This window comes from Salvelinus alpinus, chromosome 11 (assembly GCF_045679555.1).
Source record: "Salvelinus alpinus chromosome 11, SLU_Salpinus.1, whole genome shotgun sequence".
In the NCBI taxonomy this organism is placed as follows: domain Eukaryota; kingdom Metazoa; phylum Chordata; class Actinopteri; order Salmoniformes; family Salmonidae; genus Salvelinus; species Salvelinus alpinus.
The window spans coordinates 54,810,489-54,830,090 of record NC_092096.1 but is presented as its reverse complement, the minus strand read 5'-3'; the positions used below and the strand labels follow the sequence as shown (position 1 = coordinate 54,830,090).

Below are 19,602 nucleotides of genomic sequence, written 5' to 3'. Positions count from 1 at the left end.
AAACATTCCAATCATTCACATGGCTCCCGAGTGGCGCAGCGGTCTAAGACACTGCATCTCAGTGCTAGAGGCATCACTACAGACCCTGGTTTGATTCTAGGGTGTATCACAAACGGTCGTGATTAGGAGTCCCATAGGGCGGCGCACAATTGTCCCAGCGTCGTCCGGGTTAGGGTTGGGCCGGGGTAGGCCGTCATTGTAAATAAGAATTTGCTCTTAAAACCTGTTGAGGACAGAGGGCGCTGTTTTCACTTTGGGGGAAAATCGTGCCCAATTTAAACGGCCTCGTACTCAATTCTTGCTCGTACAATATGCATATTATTATTACTATTGGATAGAAAACACTCTCTAGTTTCTAAAACCGTTTGAATTATATCTGTGAGTAAAACAGAACTCATTTTGCAGCAAACTTCCTGATCAGGAAGTGGAAAATCTGAAAACGATGCTCTGTTCTAGGGCCTGCCTATAAATGGGCTTGATACGTATTAGTATACATGCACGTCATACACCTTCCACTAGATGTCAATAGGCAGTGAGAGAAGAAATGGAGTGTTTATCTTGGTCTGAGGTGGAATAAAAGCTCTTGGCATGACGTGTCACCCATTTCCTGTTTTCTGGAAAGCGCGAGAAGGAGCCTGGGATTGCCTTCTGGAAAGCTGTCGTTATAGACCACTAATATCTCCGGCTTTGATTTTATTTGATAAATGTGACAATATCATCGTAAAGTATGTTTTTTCAATATAGTTTTATTCGATTATTGAATTTTTTTCGGGACGTTAGGCGTGTTGCGTTGTGTGCCTTTGTTCAGGAAGGAGAGCTTCGCGCTACTTTGCTAGCTTTCCGTGCTAATTGACTGGAGAAGAGGACGTTCTAAAACCAAACAACGATTGTTCACGACAAAGGACCCCTTGTACAACATTCTGATGGAAGATCATCAAAAGTAGGACCCATTTTATGATGCTATTTCATATATCTGTCGAACATGTGTACTATTAGGTAGCGCCCAGATTTTGGGCACGCTCTCACTATAACATAAGCTGGATGTCGTAATGAAGTTATTTTTAGAATTCTAACACGGCGATTGCATTAAGAACTAGTGTATCTATCATTTCCTATACAACATGTATTTTTTAGTCATGTTTATGAATAGTTATTTGGTCAGAATAGGTGAGTTTTAGAAAAATATCCGCACATTCTGGGAAAAATATGCTACGTTAGCACAATGTATAACCACTGATTTCAGCTCTAAATATGCACATTTTCGAACAAAACATAAGTGTATGTATAACCTGATGTTATAGGACTGTCATCTGATGAAGGTTTATGAAGGTTAGTGAAAATTAATATCTTTTGCTGGTTTATTCGCTATCGCTAACGTGCCTATTGCTATCGCTAACGTGCCTTGATGAATGAATGCGGTAGTGTGGTAGGCTATTGTAGTAAGCTAATATAATGCTATATTGTGTTTTCGCTGTAAAACACTTAAAAAATTTAAAATATTGGCTGGATTCACAAGATGTTTGTCTTTAATTTGCTGTACACCATCGATTTTTCAGAAATGTTTTATGACGAGTATTTAGGTATTTCACGTTGGTCTCTATAATTACTCTGGCTGCTTCGGTGCTATTTTTGACGGTAGCTGTGATGGTAGCTGCAATGTAAAACTGATTTATACCTCAAATATGCACATTTTTCGAACAAAACATAGATTTATTGTGTAACATGTTATAGGACTGTCATCTGATGAAGTTGTTTCTTGGTTAGTTTGGTTGGATCTTGGTTAGTTATGTTGGTTTTGTGCATGCTACCTGTGCTGTGAAAAATGTCTGTCCTTTTTTGTATTTGGTGGGGGGCTAACATAAATATACGTGGTGTTTTCGCTGTAAAACATTTAAAAAATCGGACATGTTGGCTGGATTCACAAGATGTGTATCTTTCATTTGCTGTATTGGACTTGTTAATGTGTGAAAGTTAAATATTTCTAAAAAATATTTTTTGAATTTCGCGCTCTGCCTTTTCAGTGGAATGTGGGAGGAGTTCCGCTAGCGGAACCCCGGAGCCAGACAGGTTAACTGACTTGCCTAGTTAAATAAAGGTTAAATCTTTTTTTCAGTAAATAAATAAAAATGAAACTTTCACAACCCAGTAAGTGTGTGCCCTCAGGCCCCTACTCTACTACCACATATCTACAACACAAAATCCATGTGTACGTGTGTATATACAGTGGGGAGAACAAGTATTTGATACACTGCCGATTTTGCAGGTTTTCCTACTTACAAAGCATGTAGAGGTCTGTAATTTTTATCATAGGTACACTTCAACTGTGAGAGACGGAATCTAAAACAAAAATCCAGAAAATCACATTGTATGATTTTTAAGTAATTAATTTGCATTTTATTGCATGACATAAGTATTTGATACATCAGAAAAGCAGAACTTAATATTTGGTACAGAAACCTTTGTTTGCAATTACAGAGATCATACGTTTCCTGTAGTTCTTGACCAGGTTTGCACACACTGCAGCAGGGATTTTGGCCCACTCCTCCATACAGACCTTCTCCAGATCCTTCAGGTTTCGGGGCTGTCGCTGGGCAATACGGACTTTCAGCTCCCTCCAAAGATATTCTATTGGGTTCAGGTCTGGAGACTGGCTAGGCCACTCCAAGACCTTGAGATGCTTCTTACAGAGCCACTCCTTAGTTGCCCTGGCTGTGTGTTTCGGGTCGTTGTCTTGCTGGAAGACCCAGCCACGACCCATCTTCAATGCTCTTACTGAGGGAAGGAGGTTGTTGGCCAAGATCTCGCGATACATGGCCCCATCCATCCTCCCCTCAATACGGTGCAGTCGTCCTGTCCCCTTTGCAGAAAAGCATCCCCAAAGAATGATGTTTCCACCTCCATGCTTCACGGTTGGGATGGTGTTCTTAGAGTTGTACTCATCCTTCTTCTTCCTCCAAACACGGCGAGTGGAGTTTAGACCAAAAAGCTCTATTTTTGTCTCATCAGACCACATGACCTTCTCCCATTCCTCCTCTGGATCATCCAGATGGTCATTGGCAAACTTCAGACGGGCCTGGACATGCGCTGGCTTGAGCAGGGGGACCTTGCGTGCGCTGCAGGATTTTAATCCATGACGGCGTAGTGTGTTACTAATGGTTTTCTTTGAGACTGTGGTCCCAGCTCTCTTCAGGTCATTGACCAGGTCCTGCCGTGTAGTTCTGGGCTGATCCCTCACCTTCCTCATGATCATTGATGCCCCACGAGGTGAGATCTTGCATGGAGCCCCAGACCGAGGGTGATTGACCGTCAACTTCAACTTCTTCCATTTTCTAATAATTGCGCCAACAGTTGTTGCCTTCTCACCAAGCTGCTTGCCTATTGTCCTGTAGCCCATCCCAGCCTTGTGCAGGTCTACAATTTAATCCCTGATGTCCTTACACAGCTCTCTGGTCTTGGCCATTGTGGAGAGGTTGGAGTCTGTTTGATTGAGTGTGTGGACAGGTGTCTTTTATACAGGTAACGAGTTCAAACAGGTGCAGTTAATACAGGTAATGAGTGGAGAACAGGAGGGCTTCTTAAAGAAAAACTAACAGGTCTGTGAGAGCCGGAATTCTTACTGGTTGGTAGGTGATCAAATACTTATGTCATGCAATAAAATGCAAATAATTTCCTTAAAAATCATACAATGTGATTTTCTGGATTTTTGTTTTAGATTCCGTCTCTCACAGTTGAAGTGTACCTATGATAAAAATTACAGACCTCTACATGCTTTGTAAGTAGGAAAACCTGCAAAATCGGCAGTGTATCAAATACTTGTTCTCCCCACTGTAGTGCGCATGTTATTGTGTGTTTGTATGCATGTGTCTGTGTGTCACGTCTACTCTCGCTTCCCCTCTCTGGCGCTCGTTGTCACCAGTTTATTCATTATTACGCACACCTGCCACCATCATTACGCGCACCTGCACCGCATGAGACTCACCTGGACTCCATCACCTTCCTGATTACCTCCCCTGTATCTGTCACTCCCTTCGGTTCTTTCCCCAGGCGTTATTGTTTCTGTTTATATGGTTCATATCTGTACGCTACTCGTGTGTCTTGTTTTGTTCCATGCTCGTTTATTTATTCAATTCACTCCCTGTACTTGCTTCCCGATTATTAGTGTACACGTTACACTGTGCCTATGTTTGTGTTGCTTTTAATGCTTGCATGAGTTACTTGATGTGGAATAGAGTTCCATGTAGTCATGGCTCTATGTAGTAATGTGCGCCTCCCATAGTCTGTTCTGGACTTGGGGACTGTGAAGAGACCTCTGGGCATGTCTTGTGGGGTATGCATGGGTGTCTGAGCTGTGTGCCAGTAGTTCAGACAGACAGCTCGGTGCATTCAACATGTCAATACTCACAAATACAAGTAGTGAGGAAGTCAATCTCTCCTCCACTTTGAGCCAGGAGAGATTGACATGCATATTATTAATGTTAGCTCTCTGTGTACATCCAAGAGCCAGCCATGCTGCCCTGTTCTGAGCCAATTGCAATTTTCCTAAGTCCCTCTTTGTGGCACCTGACCACACGACTGAACAGTAGTCCAGATGTGACAAAACTGTTGATAGTGCTGTTAAGAAGGCAGAGCAGCGCTTTATTATGGACAGACTTCTCCCCATCTTAGCTACTGTTGTATCAATATGTTTTGACCATGACAGTTTACAATCCAGGGTTACTCTAAGCAGTTTAGTCACATCAACTTGCTGGATTTCCACATGATTCATTACAATATTTAGTTGAGGTTTAGGGTTTACTGAATGATTTGTCCCAAATAAAATTGTTTTAGTTTTTTTTTAATATTTAGGACTAACTTATTCCTTGCCACCCATTCTGAAACTAACTGCAGGTCTTTGTTAAGTGTTGCAGTCATTTCAGTCGCTGTAGTAGCTGATGTATATAGTGTTGAGTCATCTGCATACATAGACACACTGGTTTTACTCAAGGCCTGTCGTTAGTAAAGACTGAAAAATGTTAGGGGCCTAGACAGCTGCCCTGAGGAATTCCTAATTCTACCTGGATGTTGGATAGGCTAACATTAAAGAACACTCTTTGTGTTCAGTTAGACAGGTAACTCTTTAACCACAATATAGCAGGGGGTGTAAAGCCATAACACACAACACGTTTTTTCCAGCAGCAGACTATGATCGATAATGTCAAAAGACTCACTGAAGTCTAACAAAACAGCTCGCACAATCTTTTTATCACACATTTTTCTCAGCCAATCATCAGTTATTCGTGTAAGTGCTGTGTTTGTTGAATGTCCTTCCTTATAAGCGTGCTGAAAGTCTGTTTGTTTACTGTAAAATAGCATTGTATCTGGTCAAACACACATTTTTCCAAAAGCTTACTAAGGATTGGTAACAGGTTGATTGATAAGCTATTTGAGCCAGTAAAAGGGACTCTTAGTTTATAGTAGGCTTAAATTGAAGATATGGCAAATAGGAGTGGCAATATCGTCTGCTATTATCCTCAGTAATTTTCCATCCAAGTTGTCAGACCCCGGTGGCTTGTCATTGTTGATAGACAACAATATTTTTTTCACCTCATCCACGCTCACTTTACGGAATTCAAAATTGCTTGTCTTTCATAATTTGGTCAGATATTCTTGGATGTGTAGTGTCAGCGTTTGTTGCTGGCATGTCATGCTTAAGTTTGCTAATCTTGCCAATGAAAAAATCATTAAAGTAATTGGCAATATCAGTGGGTTTTGTGATGAATGAGCCATCTGATTAAATGAATGATTTGTATGCCTTTTTACCCCAAATTTCATTTAAGGTGCTCCAAAGCTTTTTACAATCATTCTTTGTCATTTATCTTTAGTGTAGTTTCTTCTTCTTTTATTCCGTTTAGTCACATGATTTCTCAATTTGCAGTACGTTTGCCAATCGGTTGTGCAGTTAGACTTATTTACCAATTATTTTGCCACATCCCTCTCAGCCATACAATTTTTCAATTCCTCATCAATCTGTGGGGATTTAACCGTTTCTAATGTAATTTTCTTAATGGGTGCATGATTATTAGTAACTGGGATAAGCAATTTAATAAATGTGTCAAGTGGAGCATCTGGTTGCTTCTCATTACACACCATGGACCAACAAATATTCTTTACATCAACAACATAGGAATCACTGCGAAACGTATTATTTTACCTTCATTTAACTAGGCAAGTCAGTGAAGAACAAATTCCTATTTTTAATGACAGCCTAGGAACAGTGGGTTAATGTCACGCCATGACCATAGAGAGCTGTTTATTCTATATGTTGGTTGGGGCGTGACAATGACTAGGGTGGGTTATCTAGGTGATTAATTATCTATGTTGTCCTGGTATGCATCATATTTAGGCAGCCATTTCCCCATTGTGCTTTGTGAGATCTTGTCTATGTATAGTTGCCTGCGAGCACTATAGTAGCTGCACGTTTCGTTTTGCGATTTATTGTTTTCTTTGAGTTTCTCTTCAAAATAAAGAGGATGGAACCATACCACGCTGCATTTTGGTCCACTCATTATAATTAATTTAAAACTGCCTTGTTCAGGGACAGAATGACAAGATTTTTACCTTGTCAGCTCAGGGATTTGATCTTGCAACCTTTCGGTTACTAGTCCAACACTCTAACCACTAGGCTATCTGCCACCCCCGATGATGACCTCTTATACTCTATATTAGGCCCAGCCTTTGGAACTTTGGTATTCCTAGATATGGCTACTATATTGTGATCACGTGTAATGTAAAATGTGCAGCTCGCACCAATGCGAACTATACATTTTTTTTACTTGCACAGCCAAGCCAAAGGGTTGCAAGATACAACTAAAGGGTAGCAGTCTGGAGCCCTGCGATCACAAAAAAAAAGTGTTTTTTCAGGCCCTTCTTGTAGTTGTATAGTACTGTCTGTGCTTTTGCCCAAGAAAGCCTGGAGGATGCCTGTCCTAGGCTCCTAGCACCTCTCTGCAGTGTTTATATTAGTTTTCACACTGTCACCAGCCTGTTGTTGTTGTTGTGGTTCAGGTGGTGTTGAGATGATAAGGTTGTGTCTCTGAGGCTAAGCTAATATCTATTTTAAACACAGGTGAATCATCTTTGTCCTGTTTTGACGGAGTGTGTGTGTGTTACCTTCTATTCCATCTCACCCTCCAGGCTTATCGCGGTACACAGCTGGGGGTAAGGTGACTAGCTAGTAGCTAGCTTTTCTTTGAGCCTGTAGAGGGCCGTGGTATTATTGTTCAGAAGCTCGGTCGTGAACCTAGCCATTGTGTCGCATCAAACGGAATAAACACACAGATAATCTGGGTAATGTGCTGTTTATGTGGATCACTGACTGACATTCACCTCGCTGTGTGTGTGTGTGTGTGTGTGTGTGTGTGTGTGTGTGTGTGTGTGTGTGTGTGTGTGTGTGTGTGTGTGTGTGTGTGTGTGTGTGTGTGTGTGTGTGTATCACACAGCCTGTGAGCATAACAACTTTTAAGGTCCTATAACCCCCCCCCCCCCCCCCCCAAAAATGCCTGATTCTAGTTTTTCCAGGTTTCCGTTTTTCCCGTTTTTTTTTCTTCAGGTTTTCGCTCTCAACATCACACTTAATAGAAAAACAAAAACAATGGATGTCGTAAGTGATGTTTAAACCACATCAGGAGAAAATGTTTGAGTTCAAGGAACATTTTTAAGAAATTTCGATTTTGAGGTGTTGCAAATGAAACATGAAATCACCCACAATTGAAATCCTGCGTGCATAACTTGCTTTCCTGTGATCGTGGCCCAGGCCAGTCATTTTCTCATTCGGGCCAGTAGTTTTCACTTGGTGCTGGCCCGCTGTGCCACTGGTAAATCTATCTGAAAGTCAAGCCCTGCAGTGTAGTTACGCTTTAATGCAAGTGTGCACCAGGAAGAGACAGTTGTTTGGTTAAGCAGTGCTGCTGTAGCACTCATGTGATTGCAGAGTCTGCAAAACAAATGGACACTGGATTGATTGATGCAAATGATAAACTGATATCATTCTGCCAGGTAGGCATAGGCTACTTTCTAGTTAACATTTAATTGAGAACTTATTTGGGGTTTTTGGGAAAGTCTTTCCATCTCTACCAGAAGTAGGTCATCATTAGCATCGTCGCTAACGGCTACACAAGGTGTACGCACCGCACACACACAGTACACACAGACAGGGGCATTCCTGTGCTATTTCAGGAAGTCGAATGACAATACGAATCACTGATGCATTTTGTTAAGGTCTTACGATTCACTTTGGCAAATTAATGCATTTTCTAATAAGTTCAATAGATTTAGTTGATTTCCTACTAAGTTAAAATCCTCGTGGCGTTCTTTACAGATTTTGTTAGGGCCCTACAACTTGAATACATCACACACAGTGGTTGGTCCACCACAAAGCTACAGCGCTACAGAACAGTAGATCTTCTCTCCTCTTATTGGATCCTTTCCTCAGACAGAGAGACAGACAGACAGACAGACAGGCAGGCAGGCAGGCAGACAGACAGACAGACAGACAGACAAGTAGGATCTCTGGCGCCTGTTGGGTTGACATGACAGTCATGCTTTTGTCTGTTATTACCACACACACACACTTTTGTCCTCTGCTCTCTCTCAGTTAATTAGGCTGAAAATTGGAGGGATTTACGCTTATCCAGACACACACACACACACACACACACACACACACACACACACACACACACACACACACACACACACACACACACACACACACACACACACACACACACACACACACACACACACACACACTAGTTACAAGTTGGCCTTTTCACCATAACAACATTAACCTTAGCATCCAATTTTATTTAACAAGGTTAATCAAGAGAGACCTGGACCAAGACAGCACCATCAACACATCCGTGTCAGACAAATAGACACATGACATCAATTAGACAAAAATGACATCAATTCAGTCAGCAGAACGTCAGTAAAGAACATGTACACAGCACAAGCCAGAAAACCCCCAGAGTGCCATACATCAATAATCAGAGCTTGAAATAAATAACAGGGTGACATCTAGAAACAACTTCATGCCTCAACAACACAGGAACAGAAAAACACACCAAATTAAGGGGGGGGGGTCCTTATTCAAATTCTGTGCGACTGTCAGAGTGTTGGGCCAGTAACCAAAAGGTTGCTAGATCAAATCCCCGAGCTGACAAGATGAAAATCTGTCGTTCTGCCCCTGAACAAGGAAGTTAACACACTGTTCCTAGGCCGTCATTGTAAATAAGAATTAGTTCTTAACTGACTTGCCTAGATAAATAAAGGTTAAATAAACAAAATGAAACAAAATGAATCCACATACAGAAACAGAGCTCCCTCTCATGCAGTCTTTAAATAGAGAAGGAGAATCCAGCATGTCCAATTGAACAGTGTGAATCGCAGCCTTGAGTTCCTAAAGGAGGACCATTGAGGGTTCTAGTGGCTGTAGTATTTCTTGGTTGCTGAAGTTAATATCCTCCTGAACGAGGGAACCAGCGAGAGGCCAGGCCGTCCAGGCGCTAAAGGTATCACTGCGATGATGAATGCAGTGCTACACACCCACACCAGCTAGCGTTTCATCTGAGTCATTGTAGGAATAAAGCCATATAAACTTCAAACAACTTTCTTTCATCTGCAGTTAGACGGAGAGAGCGAGAGAGACTCACAGATGTTCAACACCCCCCCACCCACCTCGGCTCCAGTCGTTCCCTGTTCTGTTCTGAACATCTCAAACCTCCTACTAGCCAGTCTTGGGTCTATATCTCACTCTAAGCTCTCCCCATCCTTCATAGCTGGACTGTGTGTGTGTGTGTGTGTGTCGCACTCTTCATCACACCATGTGTGTGTGTGTAGTAGTAGAGGTCGACCGATTATGATTTTTCTACGCCGATACCGATTATTGGAGGACCATAAAAAGCCGATACCGATTAATCGGACGATTTTTATATACAGTATATATTTGTAATAATGACAATTACAACAATACTGAATGAACACTTTTATTTTAGATTAATATAATCATTTTAGTCTCAAGTTAGTATTTATTTATCTAGGCAAGTCAGTTAAGAACAAAACCTTATTTTCAATGACAGCCTAGGAACAGTGGGTTAACTGCCTTGTTCAGGGGAATGACCAATATTTACCTTGTCAGCTCAGGGATTTGATCTTGCAACCTTTCGTTTACTAGTCCAATACTCTAACCACTAGGCTACCTGCCTCCCCATAAATAATGAAACATGTTCAATTTGGTTTAAATAATGCAAAAACACAGTGTTGGAGAAGAAAGTTAAAGTGCAATATGTGCCGTGTAGAAAAGCTAACGTTTAAGTTCCTTCTTCAGAACATGAGAACATATGAAAGCTGGTGGTTCCTTTTAACATGAGTCTTCAATATTCCCAGTTAATAAGTTTTAGGTTGTAGTTATTATAGGAATTATAGGACTATTTCTCTCTATACCATTTGTATTTCATATACCTTTGACTATTGGATGTTCTTATAGGCACTATAGTATTGCCAGCCTAATCTCAGTAGTTGATAGGCTTGAAGTCATAAACAGCGCTATGCTTCAAGCATTACGAAGAGCTGCTGGCAAACGCAGTAAAGTGCTGTTTGAATGAATGCTTACGAGCCTGGTGCTGCCTACCACCACTCAGTCAGACTGCTCTATCAAATATCAAATCATAGATTTAATTATAATATAATAAACACACAGAAATATGAGCCTTAGGTCAAATTAGGTCAAAAAAAATATGGTAAAATCCACAAACTATCATTTCGAAAACAAAACGTTTATTCTTTCAGTGAAATACGGAACCGTTCCTTATTTTATCGAACGGGTGGCATCCCTAAGTCTAGATTTTGCTGTTACATTTCACAACCTTCAATGTTATGTCATAATTATGTAAAATTCTGGCAAATTAATTACGGTCTTTGTTAGAAAGAAATGGTCTTCACACGGTTCGCAACGAGCCAGGCGGCCCAAACTGCTGCATATACCCTGACTCTGCTTGCACTGAACGTAAGAGAAGTGACACAATTTCCCTAGGTAATATTGCCTGCTAACATGAATTTCTTTTAACTAAATATGCAGGTTTAAAAAATATACTTGTGTATTGATTTTAAGAAAGGCATTGATGTTTATGGTTAGGTAAATTGGTGCAACGATTGTGATTTTTTTTCGCAAATGTGCTTGTGTTAAATCATCACCCATTTGGCGAAGTAGGCTGTGATTCGATGATAAATTAACAGGTATCACATTGATTATATGCAACGCAGAACAAGCTAGTTAAACTAGTAATATCATCAACCCTGTGTAGTTAACTAGTGATTATATTAAGATTGATTGTTTTTTATAAGATAAGTTTAATGCTAGCTAGCAACTTACCTTGGCTCCTTGCTGCACTCGTGTAACAGGTGGTCAACCTGCCACGCAGTCTCCTCGTGGATTGCAGTGTAATCGGCCACAATCGGCGTCCAAAAAATGCCGATTACCGATTGTCATGAAAACTTGAAATCGGCCCTAATTAATCGGCCATGCCGATCGACCTCTAGTGTGTAGCTCTCTGCAACTCTGTTCTACTCCCCCCAGTCTCTTCCCACGGCCTCCGCCCCACTGAACCGGGTCCCATTTTCCCTCCATAAAAGAAACTCTAAATGTTTGTGTCTCAAAAGCTGCGCTAGAGATTACCTTTCCATCAGGAGAAGAATGAAGTGTGAAAAGCAATCCGACTTCCAACCCCACTGCCATACAGAAGTTTGGAAAAATGCAATTATGCCAATGACAGATCATTTCTGGCCTTATCCCTTACCCTTATGGATCGCAGTTTACTGTTTCTATTGCTTTTGATTATGTCATTCTCTGTCGGTCGTGGAGATGGAGAGAGAGACCGTGAGTGAAGCGATGGTGGACCGGTTCAAAGATTGAAAGGCCGCTTAACTTTCTGTGGCTTTCTCTCACTTTTTCTTTCCTTTTGTTTCACTCCCCCTCTCCCCCACTCGCTCTCTCTCTCTTTCTCTCTCCCGCTCTCTTTCTCTCTCTCTCTCGCTAGGTACTCTTCTAAAGGCTGGGTCCTGGACCAGACCAGCATCTTTGCTTTGGTCGATGCCTTTGTACAGAGGTGCAAAGACCTGCTGGAGGTGAGATCTCTCTCACACTCACACACACACACACACACAGACATTAATCATGCGTCAGAGCTCCATGGTCATAACAACACATACACTCACAAAAGATAGATACTAATCACAAACACTAATGAACACACACATACACAGTGGCAAGGTTAAAAGAAATGTAAATATTCACACACTGCCATCAACTTCATCTCACCTCTTCCCGAATTCTCCACAATCACTTCCCCATTTGTGTCTCACACTCTTGAATACACCCTTTTCTGTGTTGCACTGTATTCTGTCTCACCATCACCATCACGCTCCTCTATTTGTCCTTCTCCTACCATGTCCCTGTCACACTGACTGTGCTCCCTCCCTCCCTCCCTCCCTCCCTCCCTCCCTCCCTCCCTCCGTCCGTCCGTCCCTCCCTCCCTCCCTCCCTATGCTGATACTGTCACACTGCTGTCACTATGCTGATCCATGTGCGTGTGCTCGCATGTGTGTACGTGCATGTTTGTGTGTCCCAACGCGGGTGCGTGTGTGATCTGTCTCCACCGGCCTCTGACCCTCTCCCCTCACAGGTGTGTGACTGCCAGCAGCAGTTTGCCAGGCGGGAGGAGGGCGAGCAGATACCCCTGCCCAGCTTCGCCGGACGCCAGGGGGCGGAGGTGACCCGCAGCCTGCTGGAGATGGAGTCCACGTTCGGACGCAGCCTGATGATCCTCCAACACGTCCGCAAGGGCATCCTGGACGTAAAGAACACCTCCTGGCACGACGACTACAACAGGTACCGTCTGTGCGTCCGTCCGTCCGTCTGTCTGTCAGAACACCTGGCAAGACGGCTACAAGAAGTACCTTTGTCTGTCTGTCTGGACATCTATCTGTCTGTCTCTCCGTCCGTCCTGGCATGACGACTTCAACAGGCATGTCTGTCTGGAGTGGATGCACGTCATACTGCTGACCTGTCTGTCTGAATACTGGGTCGTGTTAATTTGGCACCAAACGGAAGAAAATGGACTATCCTAAATGCAAATTAAAATTTTTCCACTGCAAACCATTTTTCTACAATGAATAGGACCCTATCAATGCTCTACGCTGACATTTTTTACAAGAAGCACATGTGCTCCTCAGTTGAATGAAATATTTGAGGTATTAATGATCAGAATTGCCAGCAATTACAAAATACAGGGGTTAGGAGCACCAGAAAGATATTTGTTTTACGACTAAAATATAGCCTGCACTCATGTTTTTTCTTTCTGTGCCACCAAGTGTTTGGATACTATTGGTAAAGTTACCACAAGGATTATGATAACTATCATCTGTGTTTACCAGATTGTAAGCTAGCCAGCAAATGCTGTAACATAACTGAACAAGGTTAGCGGCTCGCGAGGTGCTTTATAAATGTAATATGTAATATGGGTCCTAACATTTGAACGTTTGGGCTAGAAACAAGACATTTTCTCTGCAGTAATGGTGCAACGGTCACGAATCTGCACTCAGTTTATTATCTATGGCTGCGGAATAGCAAGGCTGCGGAATAGCAAAGTAATAATTACAACAATTATTATCTGGGTTATTTAGGAGCATATGGGACCAAAATGGTTGCACTGTTAAGTGTTATAGCAGTGTCTGTCAATAGAAGATATGTAGACATACTGCATGTCTGTTTATATACTGTTTCGATCTACTAGGATCCCTGTTTACTTTTTCTGTCTGTCTTGTACAGTTTACGTAGGCCTATACCAGGGTTTCCGTTAGCCGATAATAGCCGGCTTTTGGCCAAAAAAAAGAAAAAAAGAAAAGCCGATAAATAAAATTTACTGCCCAATTGTCTGGGAGAAGGGAAAAAATCCCTTTGCGAAATAATGCTTTTTATCCTATTCATTGATAGAAATACCAGTCAATGTAAATATATTTGACCGGTCATGCTTATCATTCTATAGGTTTCTTTGCATAATTTAGTGGTATTCCGTTAGTCGTTATGCGTCTTATCACACGCGCACAGCATACTGATACAGAGCCTATGTTTGGGTGGAAAATCTGTCAGACAGCGCGAGAGCTGCCGCTACAGCTCCTCAAACAGCTTGTCCGTTGCTCCTGCAGTGAAACGCGCTTTTATGAACCCAATCATTGCGCAACAATTCTAAATGCAATCCCGTGTTAAAAACTGTTTTGATGGCCACGATTAAAAAGAGCTACTATTTGTATTTCTTAACTGGTAATTGAAGTACGCTTCCCATTCGTTAGAGGTGTGCCGACATGGCCATACTCGAATCCGTAATCGTATCCGCACATTGACAGTTGATAGTCGGATCGGATCAGATTGTGAGGACAGACGCTGGAAGACGAGAAGCAAGTACAGGGAGTGAATATTTAATAAATAACAGACATAAAACAAAACACGGATATCGTCTGGACAGGGGAAACATAATGACATTAATGCTGACACAATCAAACTGAGGAACAGACAGATATAGAGGAGGCAATCAATAAAGTGATGGAGTCCAGGTGAGTCCAATGAAGCGCTGATGCGCGTAACGATGTTGACAGGTGTGCGTAATGATGGGCAGCATGGCGCCCTCGCGTGCCAGAGAGGGGGAGCGGGAGCAGGCGTGCCACAGATGATACTCGTGATCGAAAGAAGCTGTTTTCACATAACTAAGTAGATGTTGGCTAAAAGAAAACTGCAGATTAGGAGCAGAGGGGCATCTGTGTGTCCTTAACCTGAAGCAGGCAGCCAAGTTTGCTGTCACTTACTCCGAATGCGCATCATCGTTTCATATTTTTCCCCTTGCGCCACTTGTTAGATATTATGCACATTGACAGCTTGATAGCAAACGTCCTCGCCATGTTATTTATCATAGTAGCATGAAGCAGCAATCTAAATGACGGGACCAAAAATATGCAAGGAAAACTGATCGGGTGAAATTATGACGCTAGTAGACAAGAAAAATACAGCTTCACTCTATCCAATCGGAGCAGCAGGATCAACGTACAGCCCGCCCTTCTCTTTACAGACAGCCAGTTTAGTTATTTAGACCACGTAGAACCTCGCACATGACTGACTAACGTGAGAAGGATGTGTGCTGGCACCTGATTTGTATTTATTTTTGGATCACGGATAATTACAAATATTCCTCGGATCATAATCGTATCCAGAAAATTGCCCATATCCGTTACGATACTAGTTTTGTCTAGCTACTCGCGAACACCCCTACCATTCGCCATTCAAGCGCACAGGCAACTAGGCAGGCTTCAGTGCATCACACACCACTTTGCGAAGAGCTGGAGGCAGTATGCATTTTGAGAACGTATACTTAATTGTTTGAAACCTGAACGTTTTACTACATATTATGAGGCATGTCTTACCTTGCTTCAAAGTAACCTAGCCAAAATCTGACCATATTAGTGGAGGCAATTCTTTTATAAAGACTTCCATATGCCAATTAAACCAGTAGCCTATCTCTGTCATGTTCTATTGGTTTCTTTCATTGTCCAGCAGCCAAAGGCACATTCCTAGTCATATTAGCCACCCATGCTAGTTGTTGCATCTTTAGATCTCCCCTCTTTCTAGTCACATGAAACCGCTAGCTTGACAACAGTGTTTTCCCGATAATTGCATAATGGAATGAACATTCACACATAGCCTTGTGCACATTGCTGTGCTTATAATGTGAATAAGTAATCGTTTATCAACATTTTAAGCTAATTTGTTGCATCAGTTTTTTTATGTACCCTAGGCTACTGGTTGTATGAATTTGTTATCTATCGTCCCACAACTGTCTGTTGTCGCACAGAACAACAAGCTGACCAATAGAATATGTTAACTTTTCTACTATGGGGGATAGTAGATTGACACCGTCTAGTGATATTGCTGTTGGTTACTCGTCTTGTTGGCTGATCAAAAGTACATGTGGACAGGTGTTCTAGCGTCTTCAAAGTGTACATTGGAATACAGTAAGAAGGATGTTGCATCCTGGAGTTGCATGTTCTGTGAAGATGATTTACCATAATCAAAGATGTTATTTCTGTCATTCTGAGCACCGTGGGTGGACGCCCTAATCAGGATACGCACCCAATGCATATGGCTCCGGTGAATTTCTCAAATGTCCTTTCAATTAAAATGCTGCCGGTCAATTATCCATTTTCCTAAAGGAAACCCTGGCCTATACACGTATAGCTGTGTCTGTTTCCCACACACTAATTCCAAACTTGATGGTGTAGGAGTTGGATCAATGCTTGTCCAGACCCGGGACAGTACCCACCAACACCTTTCTGACACAGCATTAATACATCGTTGGTATGTGTCTGACTGTCTTTTAGATGAATGACCCGGGCTGCGGTGACTACGATGCGTCCCAAATGACGCCCTATGCCCTACATAGGGTGCACTACTTTTTGGCACGAAGCTCAAATGTGGTGCACTATATAGGGGATAGGGTGCCATTTGGGACGCACGTCTATCCATGAGCGAAGAGACCCCTATGGGCCAGGCCTATACAGGGTTGTATAGCAACGCCCCTTCTTGTCATTCAGAGTTCTGGTGACAGCAGCCTATTGGACTCCTCATCTGAATAACATGATTAGGGAAGGGGAGGTGGGAGGTGGAAGGGAGTATGTGTGTGTGGATATGTGTGTGTGGATCCTCAGGGGACTATCCCCCCCCCCCCCCCCCCCCCCGCTGCCACCCCTCCACACCCCTGCGCCAGGTTAGTGGGGTTGTTGGAAACAAGGGCTGGCCCGGGGGCTGGTGTGTGTTTGATGTGGATGATGGATGGGGGTCGCTGGAGGTCGTGGGGTCGTAATGTTGTTGCCAAGACAGCTGGGCTTGTGTCAGGGGCAGCTGTTTCATAGCCACTCAGCACATTACTATTGGTCCAATCAATACTAGCCTACACCCTGTGGTGTGGGTGTGTGTGTGTGTCTGGGTGTGTGTGTGTGTCGGGGTGTGTGTGTGTGTCGGGGTGTGTGTGTGTGTGTGTGTGTGTGTCGGGGTGTGTGTGTGTGTCGGGGTGTGTGTGTGTGTGTGTGTCGGGGTGTGTGTGTGTGTGTGTGTGAGAGAGTTTTCGCTTACATGTGTGAGAAACTGTTTGATCCATGTGTGGTGTGGGTCACCATTTCACCCAATCATCAATCATGTGTGTCTGTACATGATTTAATGTGTGTGTGCTCGGTTTTGGTAGGTTCCGTGCGGGAGTGAAGGATCTGGAGGTGATGATGCAGAACCTGATCAGCACGGCGTTTGAGACGGTCAACACCGTGGATGAGGGCGTTCAGCTGCTAGACGTCTTCCAGCACCTGTCTGCCCGCGAGGTACACCACACACACACACACACACACACACACACACACACACACACACACACACACACACACACACACACACACACACACACACACACACACACACACACACACACACACACACCTGCATTCATATGCCAATTTACTTCCACACAGACAACACTCCTTTCATTAACCACACAGTAAAACCATGTGCACTTTATATGATTGTACATCTTTTTGTTACGATACGGCTGGCCGGCACAGAAGCCTATTTCTTTCTCCTAAATGGACCATGCAGCATCGGGCCATTCTATCACTCTAATACTTGGGGAATAGCATTTTTCAACAATAGCAAGGCCTCTGTAGATTATTCATCCTCTGGTGCCTTTTAAAGCTTAGGGTGTGTGTGTGTGCATGAGTGGTAAAGGACTTTCTCACGCTCAAACTACTTTATGTACTATCTGGGAGCCATTTCATAACAGAGATAAACACTGTCGAGTAAATGCACTCTCTCTCTGCCCCTCTGTCTCTGTCTTTCTCTCCCTCCCTCCCTCCCTCCCTCCCTCCCTCCCTCCCTCCCTCCCTCCCTCCCTCTCTCTCTCTCTCTCTCTCTCTCTCTCTCTCTCTCTCTCTCTCTCTCTCTCTCTCTCTCTCTCTCTCTCTCTCTCTCTCTCTCTCTCTCTCTCTCTCTCTCTCTCTCTCTCTCTCTCTCTCTCTCTCTCTCTCTCCCTCTCTCTCCAGGCCATCAAGAGGACCATAGACAGGAAGACGGTAGATGTCTATGGTCTTTTTAACAAGGAACTCAACCTGGTCAACAAGGAGCTGAGTAAAAAGGTGTTACACACCCCTGCCCACATGCCCCTCCACGCTGGACAGGCCCACTGGGCTAGAGCCCTGCGGCGACGCATAGAGAGACCCATGGAGGTGAGAGGAGGGGTAGGGCCAGAGGCTACACATGGTTACAGTCTACACCGTCATTGAGAAGGGGTGATCATTAAGATATTTGTTTTATTGAACTTCATTTGAACTTTGAGGCCATAGGTCAAACCTAGCTTTAGGCCTTTGGAGGGGAAAAGTGTCACATTCAATGAGAGTGAGGTTACCTAGGAAGGACGACCTACTGTGTCGGTAAACCCACAGAGAAGAGGTACTGTATAGGGGAGACAGGGGTTATAGCAGGCCAAAGTACTGTATAGGGGAGACAGAGGTTATAGCAGGCCAAAGTACTGTATAGGGGAGACAGGGGTTATAGCAGGCCAAAGTACTGTATAGGGGAGACAGAGGTTATAGCAGGCCAAAGTACTGTATAGGGGAGACAGGGGTTATAGCAGGCCAAAGTACTGTATAGGGGAGACAGGGGTTATAGCAGGCCAAAGTACTGTATAGGGGAGACAGGGGTTATAGCAGGCCAAAGTACTGTATAGGGGAGACAGGGGTTATAGCAGGCCAAAGTACTGTATAGGGGAGACAGGGGTTATAGCAGGCCAAAGTACTGTATAGGGGAGACAGAGGTTATAGCAGGCCAAAGTACTGTATTGGGGAGACAGGGGTTATAGCAGGCCAAAGTACTGTATAGGGGAGACAGGGGTTATAGCAGGCCAAAGTACTGTATAGGGGAGACAGGGGTTATAGCAGGCCAAAGTACTGTATTGGGGAGACAGGGGTTATAGCAGGCCAAAGTACTGTATAGGGGAGACAGGGGTTATAGCAGGTCAAAGTACTGTATAGAGGAGACTGTGGTTATAGCAGGCCAAAGTACTGTATAGGGGAGACAGGGGTTATAGCAGGCCAAAGTACTGTATAGGGGAGACAGGGGTTATAGCAGGCCAAAGTACTGTATAGGGGAGACAGGGGTTATAGCAGGCCAAAGTACTGTATAGGGGAGACAGGGGTTATAGCAGGCCAAAGTACTCTATAGGGGAGACAGTGGTTATAGCAGGCCAATGTACTGTATAGGGGAGACAGGGGTTATAGCAGGCCAAAGTACTGTATAGGGGAGACAGGGGTTATAGCAGGCCAAATTACTGTAAAGGGGAGACAGGGGTTATAGCAGGGCAAAGTACTGTATAGGGGAGACAGGGGTTATAGCAGGCCAAAGTACTGTATAGGGGAGACAGGGGTTATAGCAGGCCAAAGTACTGTATAGGGGAGAAAGGGGTTATAGCAGGCCAAAGTACT

At 43.4% G+C, this 19,602-nt stretch overlaps 1 protein-coding gene across 1 annotated transcript in view; it reads left to right on the top strand.

Moving 5' to 3' along the window:
- Window positions 1-19,602, top strand: part of dnah2 (dynein, axonemal, heavy chain 2) — a 234,077-nt gene that overhangs the window by 27,280 nt on the left and 187,195 nt on the right. The window contains exons 9-12 of the mRNA XM_071331387.1: window positions 12,075-12,162; window positions 12,720-12,925; window positions 17,322-17,451; window positions 18,166-18,348. Of these exons, the coding sequence (XP_071187488.1) occupies window positions 12,075-12,162; window positions 12,720-12,925; window positions 17,322-17,451; window positions 18,166-18,348 (607 nt within the window). The remainder of the gene's footprint in view (window positions 1-12,074; window positions 12,163-12,719; window positions 12,926-17,321; window positions 17,452-18,165; window positions 18,349-19,602) is intronic.